At 47.7% G+C, this 24,611-nt stretch overlaps 2 protein-coding genes across 3 annotated transcripts; one reads left to right on the plus strand and one right to left on the minus strand.

Moving 5' to 3' along the window:
• Positions 1-349: 349 nt before the first annotated feature.
• btbd7 (BTB (POZ) domain containing 7) lies at positions 350-17,794 on the plus strand. 2 transcript variants are annotated; one of them, XM_068726303.1, is made up of 11 exons: positions 350-674; positions 6,242-6,459; positions 7,828-8,961; positions 13,484-13,692; positions 14,322-14,397; positions 14,831-14,991; positions 15,182-15,325; positions 15,709-15,898; positions 15,994-16,172; positions 16,414-16,818; positions 17,002-17,794. In XM_068726303.1, the coding sequence occupies exons 2-11, from the start codon at positions 6,378-6,380 to the stop codon at positions 17,779-17,781; spliced, it is 3,360 nt and encodes a 1,119-aa protein (XP_068582404.1). In that variant the 5' UTR covers positions 350-674; positions 6,242-6,377; the 3' UTR covers positions 17,782-17,794. The 2 variants fall into 2 exon arrangements, with proteins under 2 accessions (XP_068582404.1, XP_068582405.1); XM_068726304.1 differs by having other exon boundaries at positions 16,414-16,479.
• A 2,191-nt stretch (positions 17,795-19,985) lies between these two features.
• ubr7 (ubiquitin protein ligase E3 component n-recognin 7) lies at positions 19,986-24,364 on the minus strand. The gene is made up of 11 exons (XM_068726306.1): positions 24,069-24,364; positions 23,632-23,765; positions 23,455-23,515; positions 23,272-23,367; positions 23,096-23,149; positions 22,892-22,997; positions 22,652-22,797; positions 21,462-21,656; positions 21,158-21,314; positions 20,993-21,054; positions 19,986-20,859 (listed from the first exon to the last, which is right to left on the minus strand). Exons 1-11 carry the CDS (start codon positions 24,183-24,185, stop codon positions 20,776-20,778), a joined length of 1,212 nt encoding a protein of 403 aa, XP_068582407.1. The 5' UTR covers positions 24,186-24,364; the 3' UTR covers positions 19,986-20,775.
• Between the last annotated feature and the right edge of the window lie 247 nt (positions 24,365-24,611).

The following is a 24,611-nucleotide window of genomic DNA, read 5'->3' on the forward strand; positions in this document are numbered from 1 at the left end:
GATGGGCCTCTTGGCCAGTCGGCGTACAACATTGAGGAGCTGACAAGCTAGCGACATACAGGAAAGAACGTCCTTTCGCCTCCAAACTAAAGGAGCGACGCAGACGCGCTAACATTATCTAATGTGAACAGTATTTTCGCGATTTTCAATCAGCTCTTTGTTGGAATGACTTTTCTATAATTAATACTGAACGTGTAATTGAAGCAGCATTTATCAGAGATATATTTTATTGTACAAATCAAGAAATGTAACGTTCCAATTGTTTTATTTTGAAAGTCCCGACCGGAAGCTACGTGTATTAATCTCGCTAGCTTGAAACGGTTAGCGTTGGGATAGGCCATAACAACCACCCAACAAGGCGTCGTGCTACTACGGGGAAATACCGAACCGAACCGAGAATAAAAACGGTGTTGGTTTAGTTTACAGTCAAGATAAACGCTGCGAATTCCCCGGAAAGTCGATGCAAGTGGAAAAGATCGCATACTAGGGATCAAATGTGGACGTTGACGTCGAGCCGTGCGTAATGAGCAGAGTTGGAAAAAAGAAGGTGTTGAGCTGCATTTTTTTTCTCTCTCTCTCTCGCTCTCCCTGCCAGGGACAACTTGGGTCGGAGTACCGACTAAACTACGAGGTGATACGAACGATAGAATGTCCTCGAAGCTCTCCACTTTCTGGTAAATATGTTGAGCGCTTTCTTTTTTCAACAGTTGCACCGCGTCTTGCTCTGAGTAGACATCTGTTTCCGATGGGTAACGTTGAAGTCAAAGCGACACAGCGGAGGTAGCTTAGCCTCCGAGGATATGCTACTAATTACCGTGGTGAATAGGACTCCCCTCGCCAGGCTGTCGCCACACATTTGGACATTGCTTCCCATTTTAATCAGCCGACATACACACATACACACTCACACTCACACACACACAACTCTGTTGTTCTTTGCTCTTACGAGCACTTTTAACCGGGGCTTCCGCTGAGCAGCGATAGCCACCAATAGCTCAGAGAGCAACAATAGCTCCGCGTAAACGTAAGGCTAACAAAGCCATCGCCAGTGATTGATTTCTTTATACACTGGTTACAGAAGCGGGGGGGGGGGGGGGGGGGAGACAGAGACAGAGACACCTCTTCCGTTTTTGGGAGTTCATGTCGACAGAAAAGTTGGGGATGAATGTGCATTATAACTTTGCGGATCAACCTACATGTTGCTGTTCATCGCCTCTGTGTCAGATAACGGTATTTGTGATAGTTTGTGCTGTGGCAACATATGGCATCTGATATTGTGACCGATATTCTACTTGTGGTAAATGGTTTATTAGTGGAACAAAGTCATATCATACTCAAACCAGCAGTCTGATGACGACCCCGTATATATTAATAGATAGGTACCCTCTTTTATTTTCACAAACCCACCCAAAGGATGTTTTTTTTTGTTGTTGTTGTATTGCATTGCTTCCTCTTAACAATGTGTATGATACGTGTTGGTACCACCATCTATTTAAGTGGTGAGGAGCCATATGCACATGTGATAATCCTGTGGTAATCCCACTGAAATTCTGGTTAGACAGCAGCATTGTGTGCACCCTGCCTTCCTGTTAAAGACAAGCCTCTGTGTGCGTGCGTGCGTGCGTGTGTGTGTGTGTGTGTGTGTGTGTGTGTGTGTGTGTGTGTGTGTGTGTGTGTGTGTCTTTGCATTCACTGCCTTCCTCAGCATTCTAGGTTTTGTCATTTCAACAGGTTAAGTATTTTTGTGTCAGTGCTCCAGTGCAGTAATGACATGTAATTATTGGAGTTACATGCTCAGCACCCGAGCTTGCAAGTACTTGCCACAGAGTTGCTGGAGGAGCCGGACTTTGGCCTGCGTTCTGTTTCACCCGGGCCTGCTGGGTCGAGACCTCCGATGAGGAGCACCCACAACTCGCTTAAAATAAGCACTTATTGTTTCCTGGGCTGCCATTCGTCCGCTGGAGCTTGACTGCCAGGCTGTGTTCATGTAGTCACTCCGCACTTAACATTTCTTTTATTGTAGCGTCGGCCCCGGTCGGTTGTTTTGCAAGCTGACCTGGAGCACCGTTATTCATCCGTTCACACCAATGAACTAAACGTGTTGACGCTGATGACATATCTTGTGTGATATCATCTGACAGCGTAGTCTGCGAAATGCTAAAATACGCAGCCCTACGGTCCGGTATTGTTGGCTAATCCAGAGGCTGCCCACCATGAGTCATCATTGTGAGGACTTTTGTTGACTCTATCCGTCTCTGTCCTGTCAGTGTGTTGCCGTTTCTGGCCCGTTCTGGTTCTGTAGTTTCCTTTTTAGCTCTCCTGGCAGAGTCCTGTAATCAGTCGGATGGCCTGATTAACTGCTGCACTGATTGACCTGATTGGCTGAAACACTGCCGAGGTAAGCAGTCTTCTCCGCCACTAAATTGTCTCTCTCAGGCCATCGTTTCAGACAAAATATGACATGATTGTTATTTAAAAGGGGAAGCAGTTTATTCTGTTTCCTCCACCTGTATTTCCATGTTGGCTCATCTGGCCGTGAGGTGTGTGTGTGTGTGTGTGTGTGTGTGTGCAGACACATCGATACTGTAGAGGTCACTCCGTGAGAACGTTCTAGTTTCAGCTCAGCGCTGCTTATTATGTTCCTCTTTGAGCGCCTCTGATTGTATCGAATATCCAAAGAGTCAAACGCTCTATAATTACCGACGCTGTGCTTCTGTCCAGCAGAGCACAGTCTCCACACGGGTCATTTAAGAGCGTCTGTGTCGGCAGAACGTGTTTGTTTTTTTGTTGTTCTACATCTATTTAAACTTATTAAAGACTGAAATCACGAGGAACTAGTTGACATTCTTGGATTGTGTTGCTTTTTGCATCTTTTGTTTTTCCGTTGTACGCGAGTCAAGAAAGTAAATTATCCACGCTTCTTCTGGCGACAGGACTTCATGAGGTAATAACATGCCGGCGGTAGACTAATACAAATCCCACATTGAAGAACTGATACTGAAGAGCTGTGTTTTTTTTTGAGAGCTTTGACACATTTTAGAGCACTTTGCAGCTACCGTGTAATTTTAGACAGGGGAAGTGTTTCAGTACCGCTACAGTCGCTGCCCTTTTCATTCAGGCCCGACTGCGATACTGTCGCAGTGATTGCTCCTCTTCAGCAGATTAGGGGCTGTGTCATTGAGCTAACAAAGATTACTGTCAAAAGGTGGTGATTTTCATCTTTCGTTCACAGGATTCACTGTGGGGGCCGATGGAGGGAGGGAGAGAGAGAGAGAGAGGAGAGAGAGAGGAGAGAGAGAGAGAGAGAGAGAGAGAGAGAGAGAGAGAGAGAGAGAGAGCGCAGCGCCTCGGTGTCTTTGAGGCCGTTTTGAACCAAGGGGGTCTTCTTAGATTCAAACTGTTATAAAAAGGCATGAAATCTAAAATCTCAATCATCTGCTACACTGCCCAAGTAATTCTTCACAGCGCGTTCAACTGTTGAAGTCTTGTCATGCTGTCCTAGCTTCATTACAGCTGTCACTTTGAGTCAAAATGTTGCCTGTGTGTGTGTGTGTGTGTGTGTGTGTGTGTGTGTGTCATTAGCAGAGCTTTGGTTAAAGTGGATGAGTTGAAATAATAAGAACACGCTTCTCAAAATTAGGAGTGTGGCAGACAGGAAAGGAGATCCAGATACCTACCGCTTCCCCTTTCCTCTAGCCGCGATGAGACATCCACATGAATGATTGATCAGGTGCCTTGACTGTCATTTGAATAATACATCGGTCCTGTTCTCGTGCCGAGCAGTTTTGTATGGTAATGTTCCGTGGGAGGCTGGGGTTCTGTCTTTTTTTTTAAATTAAAAAAAAAAAAAACTCTGCAAGTGGCTGATTTTTAAATGAAATCAAATGATCCGAGCGACTGGAGGCAAGGTGAGCAGCCCGCTGTTTTGAAAGGGAGCGTATGTCCTCTGTGCATGTAGAGGGAGATAGGCGGGGGGCAGGGAGGGGTCTCCTGTCACCTCTCATTAGGGACGTATAGTCCAGCTCGGCTGCCGGCGTCCCCCCCCCCAAGCTTCCGTCTGTGGCACTGCCCTTCTCTGCTTCCCAGAACACAACAGAGCCGCTCGCTGTTCCAGTCCAAACTACTGGACAGTGTCAGGTCTCTAGAAAATAGAGATTCTGCACCGCGGCTCGAGGTGGATTCGTCTCACTCATTTGAATAGAGTCGACGCTGGGAGTCAGCGTGTTGTTCAATTGATGCGTTGGTTGCTTTTGTTTTATTCTGCCTCTGCTGGGCTCCTTTGAGGACCCCCCACCCCTACCCCTACCCCCCCTTTGTAAACAAGACGGTATGTATCTCAAGGGCTGCCTCTCTCTCCTACATATTCAAATTCAACTTCTAATTTTGTCCAAATGAATTCCCTGTGAAGATGGAGCTTATTTAAAGCAGTCTAATGAAATAAAGATCAACCAACGTTTTATTGGAGTGCTCCAGTGTGACTGCTCTCTGTGTGTGTGTGTGTGTGTGTGTGTGTGTGTGACTGTGTGTGTGTGTGTGTGTGTGTGTGTGTGTGTGTGTGTGTGTGACGTGTGTGCGGAGTAACAGGCTGTGGTTTTCCATTGAACCCTTGGAGGCTGCAGAGTGCTGCTCTAAAGGGGCCGACACAATGATTTTATTGGGTTAGTAGGCAGGAAAAACCAGCAGGCTGAAATAAAACAGATCTCCCATCACGCCATAGTTCTCCGTCAATTAGATATAGAATGTGTTTTTTTAAAAAAAAGGGGCATATTTATTCAAGTTTAACCATAATTTAAGTGGCGTAGTAATTGAAAGCCGTCCCTCCTGGTTTGGAAAATAATCCGAAATATTTGTGTTCTCAAATGTACACGCCGGTAGAAATGAAGTCTGATACACTTGGCTTGTAATTAATAATCCGATGGTTAAGGGAATGCTTAATTAATGAGGCGCTCTGCTTTCTGTTAGACGGTACAAAGGAGAGAGCAGGAACGTTACTGTGCAACAATAAGCTGAGGGGAAAATGGCTGTTTGTTAGATTAACAACCACCCAAATATTAAAAACCCATTTGGTTTTTTCTGGTGGAGTGGTCTCGCGTTAGGGCCTCAAGAAGCCATTGTTCACCGGAGAAGTTTTGACTCGTCGTGGCAGGAAACATTCAGGTGTTACTAATTATCTTAATGATGGCTCGACGGTGCGACGAGAAGCCGCGCGCATTAAACCACGACCGTGAAACTGAAGTAGCTAAATGGAATTCGGCCATCTTTCTTCTTAATTATTTACACGCCTTCTCCTGCTGTAAACTGCTAAAATGGCTTCCGTGGAACGGACAAAATAACCGGACAGCAATGCCTGTTTTTGTCTCATGCAATTAATTAAATACCCGATTAATCCAAAAGTTGTTTTTTTTGCTGTTAATGCAGAAATCATTTAAAAAATACAATATGCTGCGTCGCCCACGGTGTGCTGGTATTAAAGCTGTATTAATGGCGTGGGGAAAGCGCTGACGGTCGACACGGTTGCGTCAGCTCTGAGTATATATTATATATATTGTCTCGAGGACGTCCCCCGTGTCACATAATGGACTGAGATTGCATGATGTGACATTTCCCATCGGCGCCGCTCTGAAGCACTAAAAACAAGAGTTTCACTGAACAAACTCGGGTCACTGCAGCTGTTCTGATGCTGAGTCTGACTGAAGAGACGCAAACTAAAGAGAGACCCAAAGTTTGAAAACTAGCTAAGTGACATTTCAATAGTAATTAAACAAACTTGTGTGGCGCTTTTGTAGTCTTCCGACCATTAAAAGCGCTTGAAAACTACAAATGTGAAAACTACTGAAATGGACCATGTGGGCAAAGGCGGAGTGAGTTGTGCCTTCCTCTGAATATCACTGTACTTCTGCATCTGCAGAGGAAGACTCTGTTAACCGATGAAGATGATAGATGGAAGCCTGTACACCCGGTCATCAGATGAAGAACTGCCACTAAAAAATGCCTCCTCATCACAATTTGTAGCATTTCAGGCCTGTGAAGTTGCGACGGCATCTATGATCGCACTGAAATCAATCACTGAAACTGTGTAATAGATGGTAATAGATGTTCCTCTGTTCCGCTCCTGGCCATTCATTATCTTTAACACAGTCCAAACCCACCATGTTTGCGATCCCGGTGAGATGTTAGTCCGCAACATTTTGTTTTCTGTTGACGTCTCTCTCTAACTGTTCTTGCGTCGTCCTCCCTCCAGGTATGGCAGGCTGGGCCCCGGAGCTCTGAGGATCGGAGCCTGACCCGCGACTGAGGATCGAGAGGGAAGACGTTGTCTGAGCAGAATGACTCAGCAGGAGGGGGGGCCCCCAGATCGCAAGTGAAGAGAAGTGAGGATGGGTGCTAATGGATCCAGCTATCCACACTCATGCTCCCCGCGCATCGGGGGAAATGCACAGGCTCAGCAGACTTTCATAGGTGGGTATTGTTTAACACAAAGTCGGCTCTGATGGACGATTCAAATGATCAGATCTATCCGTTAGTGTAAAAGCACGATATTCCCACTCATCTGAAGTGTTAAAACCGCACTCGTGAGCTCACACTTAGGATTACATTAACCTGCTTTCAGGACTACTGGTGGTGCAAAAAGGTGGATGCGTTTGTGCATGAGAGCTCTTGAACTGACTCGTACAATTGACCCGAAATGCATTAAAAAAAACGAACAACGCACCTCCTTTTCTTCTAGTGCTATCCTTGCAGTCCTGCTCTTCTTGGCCTTGTTGTTCCTGTGTGCTTGTGGTGTGATCATTATAAGGCTGCTGGCTATCGGGCTGGATGGGAGCTAATCTGCCCGTGGTGATTTTTGTGCCTGTGACCAGCGATAGGCTGCTTGTTAGACCGTCACATTTCACTGCTGAATGACTCGACAGCTACAGCCGGAGACCCTTTTTTTTTTTTTTTTTTTGCTTTTGTTTCAATTTCAGCAGCGCTGATGTCGTTGTCGGAGAGCGTTGTTGTACCACAGCGTCTTTCTGTCTACCTGCTTGCAATAAAAAAATAAATAATGCAAATATACAGTATATCCATCCAAAAAACCCATTTAATTTCTTTCGCTTTCTAAATGACTTTGGCTCTGAGTTTTGGAGTTTTGGAGTTTTTTTTGTTTTGTAGAATCCCCTTAAAAGTGAAAGTGTTGTTTAAGGAGCCAGATGATCTCTGTAGACCCTTGAGACCCATGAGGTTTTTCTCTGAACCTGTTTGAGCTGGCCTGGGCCGCGGAGGATTCGCAGTGTACGATTACTGTTTAGGTCACATCGATGAATGCGGGGAGAGAGGATCTCCTTGGCAGAGCTTCCTCTGACGTACGAGTCCTGTCTCTCAAGCCAAACATGACGGCTGTTTAGTTTTATCGATTGGGCCAAAGTGTGCGAATGGACCCCGAACTCGTTGAGGAGCACAGAGCAGGACAGAGTCCTCAATGAGCTAATTGGTTCTTGTGATGAAACGCGGGTTGATCTAAAAACGAAAAACGACATGAATGTGTTCTGTCTGTTTTTATCCGCTGTTGAACTCGGTCCAAATGCTTTGGGAGCTGGGTCGGGGTCGTGTGTTTGGCCTGACGGAGCTCGGAGACGGATTGTGTTTCCAGCAGTCCGTCCTCAGCAGTGGAGTGGTGTCGGGGTTGTAAAGTATACGTCTCATCAGAAGACAAAAATATCACAGCTATTTCATACTGATAAGAGGTTTCTTGCTTTATATCCAGTAATGTGTTACACTTTTTAAGATTGTTTAAACACAAACATACAATTCTCCTGAAGCTAACCCTGCCATGTCGGTTCATTCCAGGGACCTCGTCCTACTCTCAGCAGGGATATGGCTGGGAGTCCAAGCTGTACAGTCTGGAGCACGGACACGAGCGGCCCGCAGACAGGAAGAAGAAGAGCCTCGGCCTGGCGACGCTCAAGCGGAGGTTCATCAAAAGGAGGAAGTCCAGCCGCTCGGCGGATCACGCGCGGCAGATGCGGGAGCTCTTGTCGGGGTGGGACGTCCGCGACACCAACGCCCTGGTGGAGGAATACGAGGGCACGGCGGCGCTCAAGGAGCTGAGCTTCCAAGCCAGCCTCGCACGTGCCGAGGCACCCAGCTTGCATCGGGACCTGGCTGCCCTCTACCAGCATAAGTACTGCACTGATGTGGACCTCATCTTCCAGGGTACTTGCTTCCCAGCTCACCGGGCCATCCTGGCTGCCCGCTGCCCCTTCTTCAAGACTCTGCTGTCGTCATCCCCCGGCTATGGAGCGGAGGTCCTCATGGACATCGAGACAGCCGGCATCGACGTGCCCATGTTCTCGGCCCTACTTCACTACCTGTACAGCGGGGAGTTTGGGGTGAGCGGGGCGGAGGACGCCAGGCTGCAGAACGTGGATGTGCTGGTGCAACTCAGTGAGGAGTTCGGTACACCCAACTCCCTGGAGGCTGATATGAAGGGCCTGTTTGACTACATGTGTTACTACGACGCTCTGCTCAGCTTCTCCTCGGACTCCGAGATGATCGAGAGCTGCAACGAGCGAGGCGCCGTGGCTGCAGCGCCGGCGGTGGGCTCGGGATGCCCCGGGACCCCAGACGAGGACCTCAGGGCTCACAAAGCCATCCTCTCGGCGCGCTCTCCTTTCTTTAGGAACCTGTTGCAGCGGCGCATCCGCACGGGGGAGGAAATGACAGAGCGCACGCTGCAGACGCCGACCCGCATAGTGCTGGACGAGTCCATCATCCCGCGGAAATACGTGCAGGTTATTCTCCACTGCATGTACACGGACGCGGTGGAGCTCGGGCTGGTGCTGCGGGGCAGCCCGTCGGCGGGGAGCCTCGGCGAGGTGCAGGCCCTGGTGTCTGGCGGCCGCGGAGCGAGCACCCGCACCGAGGAGGCGATGGAGCTGTACCACATCGCTCTGTTCCTGGAGTTCAGCATGCTTGCGCAAGGTGAGTCATGAGAATATTTACATCGCACACAAGTCAACAGAACCTGACGAGATAAAAAGATTTAGTTCTAAATAGACTAAAAGCCTTTGCAAAATCACCTTAAATTGACATGAAGACATATTATCAGATTGACCTTTTTAAGTGTCATATCTGTTATGCATCATGTATTTTTTTTTCCCCTCTCATATGTTTGTCCTGCCGTAGACCAGTTCAGGGTAACAGTACCGGACTGTGTTCAATTGTCCGGCTCTACGTCTGCCACACTATTTAGTGCGGTTTGATTAAATGAGTCTCGGTAGTGTCGAGTCAACAGCTTGGACAAATTGTTTTTGAACTGCGATAATGTAGTTGAATAGTCTTTACCTTGAATTTAAAGGTTCATTTGTCAGTCCACTGATTATAGTGTCCTTCTCTGTGGATAAAGTAGTAGGAGTCGCAATTTACTGGCGTGACTCAGGCTTACTTCAACCTCTCCCTCCATGCATTGCTACAAATATGTCTGATCCTCATTGTATTAATATCCCACCCTTTCCTTAAAACTACTTTATGCATACGTCAGTCGGCATACGTGCAATATATCACTGTGCAGACCTAGTGTCTAACAGCGTGGCTGACTTTGATGGGTGTTTTTGAGCTTTCGGCTGCCGGCAACAGATTGATATAAGGTGAAGGACTTGTCTGTGTCTCCTGGTGCAGACGCCTTACCGTCTGATCCAACGCGGCGCCTCAGAACACTAGTCTATCTTTACCCGGGTTACGCCCGTCTTTCTGAACTCCTTGCTACCGTTTCAGAACGGCACAAGGTTATAAAGTTTGACGCGACACGAGCCACTCACCGTTTTCGTCTGAGCACATGTGCGGCTGCTCTAAAGAGCCGCCGTGATGGGAATTAGCTTGTCAGATATTGAAATGGTGATATGTGACCTATTAAGCAATTTAAGCACACGTCTGTCTTCACTGCTCCCGTGCTGCGTAAGGAAATCAAAACACTATTATTTTCAATTTAAAACGGCGCGTTCCAAAGAACTTGTATAGACGGTTTCTATAGACTCGGAACACTTGAGTGAAGCTGAAAGGATTGTATTGTGAGGCTGCATGTCCTTACAGCGCCAGCATCTCCTTCAATCGCTTCTAATGAGGAGAGAACAGAAAGGCGCTGCACCGAGCCTCTTTCTCTTTCAAAGCCTTTTAGTTGAAAATCTCTGAAGTTCTCAGAAGGGCGACGCGAACGCTTACGTTTCTAAAACTTTGTTTGAATCCAGTAAACTCTACAATAGTGAGCATGCTTGTGTAAAATCGTGCAAAAGCACAGCAACTGTCTGAATTGTCTGTATCGACTAAGAAGTCAATCGTTTTTTTTTTTGTTGTTGTTGTTGTTGTTTTTTAAAGAGAGCTGCGGTGATCTCAATAGCGCCGTCCGCTAACACCAGGCACTCGGCTGGTTCGACACCAACGCCCACCCTGGAGCTCTAGTGTCGCTCTCAGGGTCACGCTGGCAGCTTAAGCCGACGAGCAGCCAAATAGTGTCATCCCCGCACACCATCACCCCCCCCCCCCCCCCCCCCCCCTCTCTCTCTCTCTCTCGACAAGCCCCTACTCGAGGGTATTTTTATCCCCTCTCCTCCGTCTCCCACAGCGGCTGCACCGCTCTAATCAGCTCCCATGAAACCACAGTGTGGAATGTGCCGAGATGGTTTTAGGTTGACCCGGTGTTTTATTTTATAACTTTTCTATTACCCTTTTTTTTTGGAGATCTGTATTTTATGCCTTTTTTTCCCACATTTAATTAAAAAGAATCCTGCTCGTCTGATCATCGGGGCATCTGTGAGTTTATTATGAAATGAAGAAGAAATTGGTCTGCGTCCACCCCGCCGCTCCAGACTTCAGTAGCTGCCATGTCATGAGGCCCATGCCAGAGGTTTCACACGGGGCGAGTCCTCTCATCTGTCCCCCTCCAGCGAGCGCTCCTCCACCGCTACCGTCTGGCCCGTGTGAAGCTTCGGCCCGTGGAGGTTTTTGTGGAGCGGGTTGATCTCGCTGTCCTTCTTCCTGATTTAATTCTCAAGATGTGCATCCCTTTATGACTCCATCTCACTCAAACGGCAACCAATATTAAAAGCCTTATTAATTTTTCAAGTGCACCGCAGAGATTACAGCCAGTCGGTGTGGTTTCAGCTCATGCACTGTGGCTCTGTCTCTGTGTCTGTCTCTGTCTCTGTGTCTGTCTGTCTGTCTCTCTCTTTCTGTCTCTCTCTCTTTCTGTCTCTCTCTCTCTGTCTGTCTGTCTGTCTGTGTCTCTCTCTCTCTCTCTCTCTCTCTCTCTCACTCTGTCTCTCTCCCTCTCTCTCTCTCCTTTTCTCTCTCTCTTTCTCCTTTTCTCTCTCTCTCTCTCTCCTTTTCTCTCTCTCTCTCTCTCCTTTTCTCTCTCTCTCTCTCTCTCTCTCTTTTTCTCTCTCTCTCTCTCTCTCTCTCTTTTTCTCTCTCTGTCTCTCTCTCTCTCTCTCTCTCTGTCTGTCTCCCCCCCCCCCCTCACTGACCAGTGCTTTCAGTGTCTTGCGTTTGGAGTGTGTTGACTGAAGTCCCAGTTCTTGAGTGATCATCGGACGTGATTCACATCCACAGCCTTGTTTACAGGCCATTGAGTGCTGCTGATGATTTAAGTGGCTTTGGAGACCGTGCGCCCCGTAAACAAGGAGCTCCAAATAATAACAGCAAGACAAAATGCATATGTCCTCCAAAGTTAGTGTAGTGAAAAGCTGGCTGTCGCTGCTGCTGCTCCTGCTGTTGTGTTGATGTTCTTGCCAGTCGACTGGGCTCCGGCGAATGTGGTGTATACCACCCGTGGAGAGAAGAGGAGGCGGGTTAGTATTAGATATAATGCTGATTCTAATCTCTAGCTCATAATAAAAGTGCTGCGTTTTAAAAGACGGGCTGTCGCTGTGAATTCTAATGGGCTGACACAAAGCAGAGCTGTGTGTGTGTGTGTGTGTGTGTGTGTGTGTGTGTGTGTGTGTGTGTGTGTGTGTGTGTGTGTGTGTGTGTGTGTGTGTGTGTGTGTGTGTGTGTGTGTGTGTGTGTGTGTGTGTGTGTGTGTGTTGTTCAGAGGGGGGCAAAAGATGCAAAGGTGAAAGCTTGACGTGAGCAAAAGCACTTTCCAGACAGACAGACGGACGGGACAGGGACGAGTGGTGGAGACAGAGGCACAGATGTTGTGGATCTATTGCCTCTCCCGGTCTGTTTATAGCAGATAAAAAAAAGCCAAAGTGCCCGGGTCCACATTTCAGCTTCATCTGTCTTCTTAACGACGCAGGAGTTCCACCCTTGGTTTTAAAACGCTGCGGGTGTCTGCTTTGCATTTCTCTAACTTGCCATTACAACTTTAAAGACGCCCAAAAGGAGGAAGTGCGTCATAAGTTTGTGCATCCATGCGTGTGTGTGTGTGTGTGTGTGTGTGTGTGTGCGCGTGTGTACATGATTGCTTACGGTGTGCCTATGTGTTGGATGCCACGGATTCAAAAGCATTCGCTGGAGCCGTCGCTCTCAAGTCTGGTGTCCGGTTTCCCCTGAGTGTGTATGTGCAAAGTGGTGGTTTTGGGGGCAGAAAGGCAGCTTAGATCCTCTACTTCAAGATAAGAGAGAAGCATTTCCCCAACTGTGAGCTGAAGGACAGGACGGCCTGGAATGAGGAAGTCGGCCAGCTTGTTACAGTTTCAGAGCAGCTCTAACTAGACGTCGGTCAGTCTGGCTTTATCTCCATTTTGTATAAAACGTTATTGATCAGAGAACAAGGCGTGTTGGGGTTTGGCATTGATGGCTTGAGCTAGCCAATCGCATGTTAATCTGAGGGGATGTTGGGGTGGGGGGGGGGGGTCATTCTGCCTAAATGGATCCTTCTTAAGAGTAAGTGCAAGTTTGAGTGCCGGCATAAAGCGGAATTTTTTTGTTTTGAAATGACTAGAGCAGCAGGTACATAATTCTCAAAGCCTTCTGTGTCTTTTTTAATGCATTTCTGAATTATGCACACAAGTGTGTATTCTATTGCAAACTGTGTGTGTGTGTGTGTGTGTGTGTGTGTGTGTGTGTGTGTGTGTGTGCACTGGCAGCACATTTCCTCTGGCTGCTGTGTTTACTTATCACGGTTAAGAGGAGGCAGCTTGAGACTGAAACACATCAAGGTATCAAAGGCATTTATGTGGGTTGGTGTGTTACAGAGTTAAACCGCTGCCTGCTGTTCTGGTATGTGCTCTGATTTTAGGAAACGCAGCGAGGAGGATGTGGGGGCTAGTAGAGGGAGACTCCCTGGGTCAGTGACTACAAGTCAAAACTACTCACGGTCTGGCAGCGGCTGCAGAACTACCACTTGTATTCCAATCATTTTCCAGTTAAATCCTCTTATTGTATTTCTTTAATCTTTTGTGAAGTATTGCTTTCTTTAATATTCATAGCCGTTTCTGGAATATGTTTGTGCCCACGAAGACGTATCGGGATGTAACCTGCTCGTCCGTCTCGTTGTCTCTCCCAGGCTGCGAGGACATCGTCGTGGAAAGCCTGTCTCTGGACTCGCTCGTCCCCATCCTGAAGTGGAGCTCCCAGCCGTACGGCTCCAAGTGGGTCCACAGGCAGGCCATGCACTTCCTCTGTGAGGAATTCAGTCAGGTCGTCTCTTCAGATGTTCTCTACGAGCTCGGCAAAGAGCACCTTCTCTGCGCCATTCAGTCCGACTACCTGCAGGTAAGGAAACGCTTCATCCGTCAACCTGTCGCCCCTTAACGACATCTCCCGGTTCGGAGGTACATTTCCTAGCGGGACGTTTCAGTAATGGGTGCCTGACATGTTCGCGATGACTACTGCTTGGTGAGAAATACAGTAAACACAGAGGGATAAATTAACACAATATCTGTGTCACACACACACACACACACACACACACACACACACACACACACACACACACACACACACACACACACACACACACAGAGAGAGAGACACGACACTCTGGGTCTACAGAGATGAGTAACGCCGTTCCCTGGAGGGAAATGCCTTCAAACCAAGAACCTAATCAAAGCTGAGCTGTCATCTGCACTGCCAAGATACTCTGGCATCAGACCAGATGGTTGAGGTGTCGAAATCCAACGACGCAAACAAACCAACCGGGCCCGAGTTTTGCTGGGACACCGCCTGAACATATTGCATTTTCACCTCGTCCTCATTTAACAGCTTTGTTCCCGACAATATCTAACCATGTCCTAATAATACTTTTGTCTCTCTCTCTCTCTCTCTCTCTCTCTCTCTCTCTCTCTCTCTCTCTCTCTCTCTCTCTCTCTCTCTCTCTCTCTGTGCCTTGGTCTCATTTACAGGCGAGTGAACAGGACATTCTCAAGTATGTTGTTAAGTGGGGCGAGCAGCAGCTTATTAAGAGGATGGCAGACAGGGGTAAGATAATACGCTCTATAATTACCCTCTGAGCAGCCCCCCCTAATGGCTCTGAGGACATTACCCACTTACCACAGCCTCCAAATGCACTTAAAAGCATTACTTTACCCTAAAAAAAAAATAGTGACCTCATAGTGATTGGTCATGTCGTTGTGTGCTCTGACCTAGTAAGCTTCTGTAGGATTTATTGTCACGGTTTGTTGGTCATCGTATTGTATGGGCTGGCTAACCTGCTCTTAGGAAGCTGAACCACACAGGAAGCAATGCAATATTTATATTTACATCGTTTGTTTTTATCCTGAACAATGTGGGGGGAGAAAAAAAATAGCCAGCAGGTTGACTTAAACGCATTAAAAGCCTAATCATAGTTGCACAAACGGTCACGGTTAAACGCATTATATTAAAGCTGCTGTTCCTGTCCTCGTTTACCCAGAACCGAACCTTTTGAGCGGCACAGCCCACAGCGTGAACAAGAGGGGAGTGAAGAGGAGGGACCTGGATGTGGAGGAGCTGAAGGAGATCCTGTCTCCCCTCCTGCCCTTTATCCGAACGGAGCACATCTTACCTCCCAACAGTGACGTCCTCGCTGACGCGGTCAGTGCTGCTTCGCTACCCTTTCTCAGCTGCTCTGTGTGTGTGTGTGTGTGTGTGTGTGTGTGTGTGTGTGTGTGTGTGTGTGTGTGTGTGTGTGTGTGTGTGTGTGCGTGTGCGTGTGTTTTCACCTGAGTCACTGTGACCTTGATAAACTAAACATCGATCCACGTTCTTCACCCCCCGTTCACAGCTTAAACGAGGTTTGATCAGCACCCCTCCCTCGGACATGCTGCCCACAGCCGAGGGGGGAAAAGCCAATGCCTGGTTGCGGCAGAAGAACGCCGGCATCTATGTGCGTCCCCGCCTCTTCTCTCCTTATGTGGAGGAGGCTAAGGTAAGGCTCGCTCACTGCCGCCGATTAATTCGGACTCCAGGCAACGCGGGAAGCGGTGGATTATTTGTCTAACATCAAAGAGTAGAGGTTCTGCGTCGCTCGGATGCTCTGCATACTCACCGCGTTAAATAGCTGCCTCCATCACTTGACTGAAATTCATTTTATGTCCATTTGCACACTTTTCCTAATAACTTATATGGATTCCCAGGGCCATGAATATTTATGAACAGTTCCCTAGACCAGAGAGAGTCATTATTAAATGAAGTGTCAATCAAGTGGAACTAATTTGCAAACCGTCTCGCTGTCCTTGAGTTGAGTTTCATTTCTTAGAAGTCATGGTCTAACTTGCCCTCTCTCGTCTACCTGCCCCCCCCCCTTTTTAGTCTGTGCTTGATGAAATGATGGTGGAGCAGACAGACTTGGTGCGTTTGCGATTAGTGCGCATGTCCAACGTCCCGGACACGCTCTACATGGTCAACAACGCCGTGCCTCAGTGCTGTCACATGATCAACCACCAGCAAATGGCAAGCAACTCGACCGCGGCGCCGTCGGTTGTGGCCAATGAAATTCCAGGTAAAAATGACCAGATGGTAACGGACTAAAGTCCCCTTAAACGTGATGCTCGTATCAAAAAGTGAAGCGTCCGTCAATGTGTTTGCGTCTTTCAGTGCCTCAGCTGTCCGTGGTCAAGGAGATGATCCGGAGGCTGCAGGAGCTGAGACACACGGAGCAGGTCCAGAGAGCTTACGCCCTCAACTGTGGTGAAGGCGCCACCGTCAGCTATGAGCTGCAGCTGCGGGTGCTGAGGGAGTTCGGTCTGGCAGACGGAGCCACTGAGCTACTGCAGGTTGGTAGAAAGCAGAGTTTGTTCCCCCCACCGGGGGGGGGGGGGGGTTTGAGAGGTGGCTGGGATACTAACAGGGATGGTTGTGCTGAGGACACAGACGGACCTCAGTAGTGCAGCAGATACAGACCTTGAACAACCCCAGGCAGATAGATCTTCTTTTCAATGCTTTGTCAGCACCTCAATGGACATGGATTTCTCTATCTCATGTACTGTTTTTTTTTTTTTTTTTTTGTATTTTCAGAACCCATACAAGTTCTTCCCCGATGAACGGTTTGGAGATGAGAGTCCAATTCTGGCTCTACGCCAGGTGGGTCGGTGTCGGGTAAACAGCAGCCCAGCCATGGATAGCATGTTCACAGAGCTAGAAGGGGTAGTTGGCTTTCACCCTCCCCTACCTCCTCCACCTCCCCCATACCACCCCCCTGCCACACCCAGCCACGCTCAGCTCAAGGGTGCCTGGCGTCCTCGCGTGCCCATGCCAACCCCTACCCGCTCCTTCTCCTATCCCTGCAACCGCACCCTGATCCAGCGCCATGCAGCTGCTAAGCATGGCAGCTCAGACTACTCCTCTGTGCCCAGGCCCCAGCCCCCAGACTGCACCAACCCGCAGGCTATGGGCCGAGCTTTGCTTTCTGAACAGCAAGCGGTGAGTGTGTGTGTGTGTGTGTGTGTGTGTGTGTGTGTTAGTGCGTGTGTGTGTTACTTCCTAGAGTCCTTGTGCTACGATTTTTCTTTGTTAAAATGCGGCTGCATGGTTTGTGCCTGGGATCATTAGTTGCTAAATTGTCAGGTAACGTCACACGTCTTTGTGTCTGTTTTCCCGCTGCAGATGAGCATGGAGCCTGCGATGAGGGAGTTCATGCCTGACATTGCATTGGGTGTCTCTGTCATGTCCCTGAGGGAGCAGCACATGGCAGAGTTGGACAGGGATGGCCCTCACGGCCCCATGGGTCCCTCGGGCCACCACCTGCCCCATGGGCCCTGCCCTTCTGCCCGCCACGGCCACGGTGGCCACGGCCCCGGACACGGCCATTCATGCAAGAGACACGCTCCCGAACCCAAGCTGGAGGCTCAAGCCGAATTCCCTGACCTGTACGACTTCTCCTGTCGACCTGCAACCCCGACCTCCGCTCACCCTCTGCCCTCCTTTGCAGGACCAGACCTCTACAGCCACAGCTGCACTCCCTCCGGCTCTTATCCGCCCCCTTACATTTCTGAATCTCAGTCCCAGGGCCGCCCGCAGGGACGGACTGCCGCAGACCCGCTACGTCTGGACGTCCTTAGTATGACTTCTCAGAGGCACGATGGAGTCCTTGCCAGCCCTTCTGTGGCCCAACCTAGGATGGGACACGTCCAAAGGGGGCGATCGAATGAGACGGATTTGACTCATGGCTTAGGACATTTACGGCCTCCCAGTGGAAACATGGACAGCTATGAGGAGAGGCACACAGGACCTAGAGATGCCCCGGAGGAGATGGTTCTAGCTGGAGAATCGTTGGGCCCGGGGTCCCTCCAGCAGCCTCACAGGAACAGTGTCAGCGAGGACATCGCCAGAGACCGCAGGTCACCCAGCAAGCCCGACTACCCTTATAAGAAATCTGCACTTTAACCCCATTTGAGGACCGGGGGGGGGGGAGGGAGGGATGAGTTACGAAAAGGGAAAGCATGATGAGTGGCTGTCCATCACAATGAATGGAGAAGCACTAAATGTGTGCCTGTGTGTCTGTCTGTCTGTGTGTGTTTGTGTGAGAGGAGCAGGGTAAAGAGGTGGTCAATGGTTGCTATTTATTGGATCTGTCCTTTTATTTTGTCCTACCTCTTATCACACCGTGCTATCCATCACACAGTCGCAGAGTGGAATGAGTAAGAGCCGCAGGTTAACTGTCCATGCTTGTAGTAATTGATCCTGCTGGTTTAGAGGATGACTCAGGCTCTACTGGGACAGAGCGGTCTCTTGAGTTTGATTGTAAAGACAGACTTCAGCGCTATGCCGCGTGAGAGATCGCAACGCTAGATGTAGCTCCGTTATGAACCGATGGTTCAACAAAGATTACATTCATAAGCTCTGTTGTCTCTCCATTGTTTTAGGCGTAGAATGGGGAGACGGTGGGATAGGGATCTCAATTCACACACAGGCTAACAATGGTCCTCAGTCCGGGACAGAGAGTATTGTGATAAAACCGTATGTAAATACATCTGACTGTATTCTTTTCCTCCCATTATTTTTGTATTTCCATTTTTCCCTGTAGCATGCTTATAGCAACCCACTTGGCTAGTCCCCACCACCCGGTGACCTTACAGGAAGCGGGGTCATCGGGAGTTCGTCATCCTCCCGTTACCCGGCCTGATAATTGCGTCGTTTTTTTTTTTTTACCTATGACATGCTTTGTGTGTCTAGCTTAGAGGCAGACGCCCGGTGTTTTCAGAGGGCTAGGGGTGGCGGGAAGGAGCACGAGCAGACTCATTACGAAACACAGTGACAAATATAGGGGTGCCATGGCAACTGATGTACTGGGGGGGGGTTCAGCTGGAACAGGTGTGCGTGTGTCTGTGTGCGAGGATAACTTTGATACACACAGTTGTGTAGAGACAATCTCAGTACTGTACACTCCCCATCTTTAGTCAGGTCTGTCTGTACATATCAGAGGTGACTGAACCACAGCCTCTTGTTCTGTTTAATCCATCAAGTAATCTCATCTAAAGCCTTAATCAGTGCTTGGAATATTCACTTTTAGCTACCTGTTTTTATTTTGTTTAATTATGATGTCATATCGCTACCCCTGTTAACTGCTTATTTGACTGTTCTGTTCACTATGGACACATTAACTACCCCCTTACCCAAATGCTAACATATATATATATATACACACACACACACACACACACACACACACACACACACACACACACACACACACACACACACACACACACACACACACACCAGGCCTCCCATTGCGAGGTTGTGGACCTGCATAGTCAGTGTTGATACTATTAAATACTGTTAAAAGAGCCACAGCAGCTGTAGCTCCAGCACCATGCAAGTACACACACACACACACACACACACACACACACACACACACACACACACACACACACAAAAAGCCTGTTACAGCCACCAGCTGGCACACAACCTCACACACCAGTATCATTGCACTTGTAGGAGCCGCCGGTATGTTAGCCGAAGGGAAAAGGAACAAATGAATTTCGAACAAAAAGGAATATTGAAGAGAAGTTGGCGATTTTTAGCTGGCTCACATCTCCAATGAAATTGTATATAATGAATTGAACTCCATTCTGACAAATTTGGAATTGTTTTCTATCACACTTTAGTGGTTGTTGGAAGGCTTTGAGTTTTTACTGTAGTGGACAGCACTGTGTACTCGTCTTTGTCCTGAAGTCTCACTCAGAATGTGTGGTGTAAAACATAAGAAGATTGCGTCTCAATCTATTTTGTCCCCTAAATGTTAGGCATTGGGGCGGTGTGTTCAGTGTTGTAGGTGGTGTGGATTATTTGTAGAGGTGTTTCTTTTCTTCCCTATTCTTTACTTTTTTAAAGTAACATGAATACGTAGAGGATCTGAAGATATTAGTAGCGGCGATTTTAAAGCAGAAAAAAAAAATTAATTTTTCCATCCAAGGGGTTTTGCTTCATGGGGAAAAAATGCAAAAGCTCCAGATTCCTCCCCATGTTCATGTTGGGTAGTCGTTTTATTTTCCGGGACAACGTTCCATTGACTAAAAGTCCTTGTTTTGCTCTTTGCTGTAGAGAAGTCAGTGCCTTCCCCCCCCACTCCCCACCCCCCCGCCTGCGGCTGGGCTTTTATTGAAGAAGTGACTTTGATGTCTATGCAAGCTCTTTTCTACCAGCTTACCAGCCTGCATCAAATAGTCCTTTTGAAATCTCATGTAGCTCGTTCTGTGTACATAGTGTTATTTAGCACCTTTTGGAAATTGAACCATCTGAAATGTGTTGATTGCTTGTGTTGAATTATAAACAGGTACTTTGTGCTTGTATGGTATTATAGAAAACATGTTTGTAGATTGACATTAAGTTGCATTTAGTTTCACTGAATCTATTTTTCTACTGTCGCCTCAAAAGGTGCATAACAGTGGTCAACTTGGGCATCCTCAAAAAATAAAGTGGTTTGATATTACGGAATTAATTTGATCTCAGTCGCGTTGTTTTGTGCACTAGAAACGTGATCGCTTTATTTGGAACAACATTTGGTCGTCACCAAAACTGGACATGTTCATGTGACGCACATAACATTGTAGCAATGTAACAATTGAATCTATTTAAAGCATACAGTGTTGACACGTCTCGAGTAACATTCATTTGGAGCTTTAGAGTTAAGGCATTATGATAAATCAATAAAAACAATCTCACTCCCTTCACTCGAGAAGAAACAATTCACAGCGGCGAGTCGGTGCACTCTGCGCGTTAGGATCACATCGGTTGCAGCAAGAAGTTCCTTTCCTTTTTTTTTTTTTTTTTTTTTATTCAACAAAGATAAAAGGTTAATCTTCCGAATCACACATTCATCCCTTCACAGCACCATGTGAAGCAGGCCTACAGACGGCAGCGTGGGCCTCCTCGTCACTGGTATCCTGCATTGGTCCGTCGTCTCTTTTTAGCCCGCAGCTCCTCGAAGAACTGATGCACCGCTTCAACTGTGACCGTCTGATAGAGAAGAGGAGGGGAAAAAAAAGACACCAAACATGTTAAAAAAATAAAGAATTTGCACTCTTTCCCACGGGTGACAAGGGAAACACTAATGGATCAAAACCGTCCAGACTATATTTCCGTTTCTTACCTTTCCTTCAGTAACACACTGGTCTAAAAACGCAGTGATGGAAGTCGTCAGCTCGTTGACGCCTGAGGGAGGAACGCGCGATTAGTCTCCATCGATCGCCTCGCCCATGAATTCCACTTTGCATGATTACATCCTCACACCCCACACCACACCACACATGCTCACCGTAAATGACCTCCAGCTGCTGCACCCGGTCCATGGAGCTCGTCAGCGCCATCAACGGGTGCTGACCAAACGGCTCATCCAAGCCTCTGTTCTCGTAGGCTAGAATGGTGTCCGACTGATCCATAAGGAACTGCACCTCCGCAGCCACGTAGACCCTCTGTAGAAACGCTCATTAAGTAAAGAAGCCAGAGTACTTCATGGACTCCGTTACATGGACCGGGATCACAACACCTGCGAAGTGGCTTCCCCGTGCCCTTTTGTTAAAACCCACATTATAATCTGAGAGCTGGTATTCGTGGCCTACCTTGCAGCTCATGCAGGTGCAGAGCTCGGAGCGCCAGCTGTAAGGCCAGAACACCGCTCCCTGTCTTCGCCTCTCCAGGCCCTTGGCGTGCAGATCCTTCAGCCTGCAGACAGCGGTTTTGGTCGCGGCCTTTGCAGGGCTGCCTGACATTTCCTCGTGGGTCCGTTTGCAGAGGGAACTCCTGGTTGCCACTTCCTGAGACACAAATAACAGGAGGATGGGGCGAGTTACTGCGCTGCTGGCAGGAGGAGCGTGGGCTTTGTGGAACATCTCGGCCCACGGCGCTGCAGACTCGTCCGGGGGAAGCCTGGAGGCGACTGACACGACGAGACCATCGGGTGATGAAAATCACCAGTTTACAGTAAGCTTGCCCTGTGAAGCCTGGCCAAAGCCGTCTAACAGTGCAGGGGAAGCAGTGGCTCATGGGTCATTTCTCCCCTAATTACCCAGAGGAGGGGGAAGCACGATAACAGGAGCTGGAGCCTGCTCTATAATCTGCTCATTACCCTCCAGCCCCATCTTGTGGCAACGGAAAAACACACCAGCTGCCACCGAGGGAACGCCGCACAGTGAGCACTGAAATACTGTACATGATCCCTGCATAACACAGTGGAGTCACACACAGATGTAGAGGGCTCCCAAATGATGGAGGAGGGTATTCATGAGCAGGTAGCACCACACTACCATAAGTAGGAAACATCTGTTGATGTTGATACAAATACACACACACTGCTCACTCAAAGAAACTGTGAAATGAGGTAAACACCATGGTGGTTGAGCCTATTGTACACACTGATGAAAGCCCTTTATTTAGTATTTGCAATATTAAAAATTACTGGGTGTCTGCGGCAATATTTCCCGGGAAAAAAAGTGGGGCCCTCTGGGAAGAAAGATACAAAAACCACACCTGCAATTACCGCTATAGAGAATGAAATGGAGATCATCGAGTTATGACTTTAATGAATTTGGGGAAAAGGGATGTTTTCTTAAAATTCTAACCAGTTAGGATTTTTTTTCTTTTCTTTTTTTAGTAAAATACAACCCAAACCATGAATGGAAAAATAACAAGAGAAGACCTAAATTTATGTTTCTCCCATTTGTCGTCAAATTAGTTTTCTGTGAAGGGCTAGTGAAGCATGCTGCGTTCATGTCACATAGGAGCCATGGTAATTACGAGCACGGGTTCTCACCTGCTTTGCGTGCTCAGCACTGGTGGACGGTTCCTCATCCCCACTTTGACTGGGCTCAGAGGCTTCTTCCTTTTCTGCTCCGTCCTCGACTTCCTCTTCCTCCTCTTCCTCCCCCTCAGGATTACCGACGCTGATCATAGGTGAAACTAAAAAGGGAAGGACAAATGCAAAAACTGTTCTCTGGATTTTACTATTAAATGTATTTGCCTACCCTGACGAGCAGCTCAAGACAACTATTACCTGCAAAGTGAGCAGCATAGGTCCACAAGACAGGGGCCTTGTTCATGCAGGCCTCGCATATCATCTCCTGCAGCTCCTCGGGGTCCACTGCAGCGCAGCCCAGGTGCTACCAACGACAAACAAATGGACTACGTCATGAGAAGAGAATGTGGAAAAAAGGGAAGTTCTCAAAAATGTCATTTCAATAACAGGACTTGTGCTCACCCTGCTATGAAACCAATCCTCGCAGATGACACACTGAATCATCTCATCGTTGGCCTATTGGGTAATTTAATAAAAAGGTGTCACAATGACAGATGATGGAAACGGTAGATTTGATCAATGTAATCTGAATTCACGCAAGATCTCAGAGATAACAAATAAATAAATAAAAGGAATACCTGGTCGTCCGTGTCTGGGTACGGCCGGTCACATGTGCAGTAGCAGCCGTTGAAGTTGTGATCGTAGTGATTTCTGACGTTCTCCTCATCTTTGGCCTGTGAAGACAGGAGACGGAATAACGTCAGCGGCACCAACGTAAAGCACGAATCGGTTAGAAGTCATTATGAAGCCAGAGGACTCACAGGAATTAGCTGGCACTTGAAATCCCCAAACTTGCCATTTCCACAGTCACAGCGAAAATTTCTACATCAGAAAAAAAATTAGGTTAATTATGAAATGGATATGGCAAAACTGTGGGACTGAATTTGTACGATCACTTTACATCACTCAAAAAAAGAAAAAAGGAAAAAAAAGAATACCTTTTGGTGTACAGTTCAAAGATATCATGTCCATCGTGGCATTTATTGGCACAAGCCAAACACACCCCAGCTGGTTCTGCAGCATTTGGAGTGCAGGTGCTGCAGGCGAACACAGCCTGTCTCTTGACATAGCCCTGTGACAATAACACAGGAGGTATGAATAGACAGCACTGTACACAATGATAACATACCCCCTCTAATAAGCTCTACAGTAGTAATTTAATATTGTCTGATTAGAAATACTGCAGTGATACCAAGCACAATAACTACCATTGCATAGTTTCACTCTTAAACGCCCCTCAGAAGCAACAAAGACCGTACTTGTTACACACAGAGTCACAATGAACACTGCACATACAACTGCAGCACGAGCGGTGAAACGGAAGGCGGATAAAGGCGATGGCTGCAGGGACGCGGTGCAGGGACGCGTTTCTTACCCGGGAATAAGAGCAGTTTTCTGGGTCGCTTCCAGCCAGCACACACAAAGCCTTCTCCAGCTCCTCCTCGTTGGACAGAATGTCGTCCGTGTCTGAGTCTTCTTTATTCGCTGCCATTTTGGTATAAAAAAAAAAAAAGAGAGGGTGAGGAGAACACAAAGACACGCTGAGCCGAAAAACGACAGTGTTGACAAACGACCGTTCCGGGCGGGAGTCGTTTGTGCAGAGACCACGTGGAGGAAGTGACGCAGGGCAACGTTACTGATTAACAATAAACAATCTCCAATGTGTTGCTGTTCGATCAATGGCGTTAGTTATTTTAGTTAAAATGGTATGATCAAGAATTCAAGGACATGCGTAATACAATGATTGCATTTAATTGGCTTAAATCAAGACATGTGTTTGTATTGTATTGTAACTGCAGGTGGCAATGGTGGGATACAGTCTCTGGGTTCATTATCACAATGAAAACAAATTAGACTAGACGTTTAAGAAATATGCATTTTGAGGGAGAATTACAGTGAATATATTCAGTATGTGTTC

The sequence above is a fragment of the Cebidichthys violaceus genome, unplaced genomic scaffold (genome assembly GCF_023349555.1).
Source record: "Cebidichthys violaceus isolate CVI_PGR_0920_01 unplaced genomic scaffold, fCebVio1.0.p SCAF_39, whole genome shotgun sequence".
Classification (NCBI taxonomy): Eukaryota; Metazoa; Chordata; class Actinopteri; order Perciformes; family Stichaeidae; genus Cebidichthys; species Cebidichthys violaceus.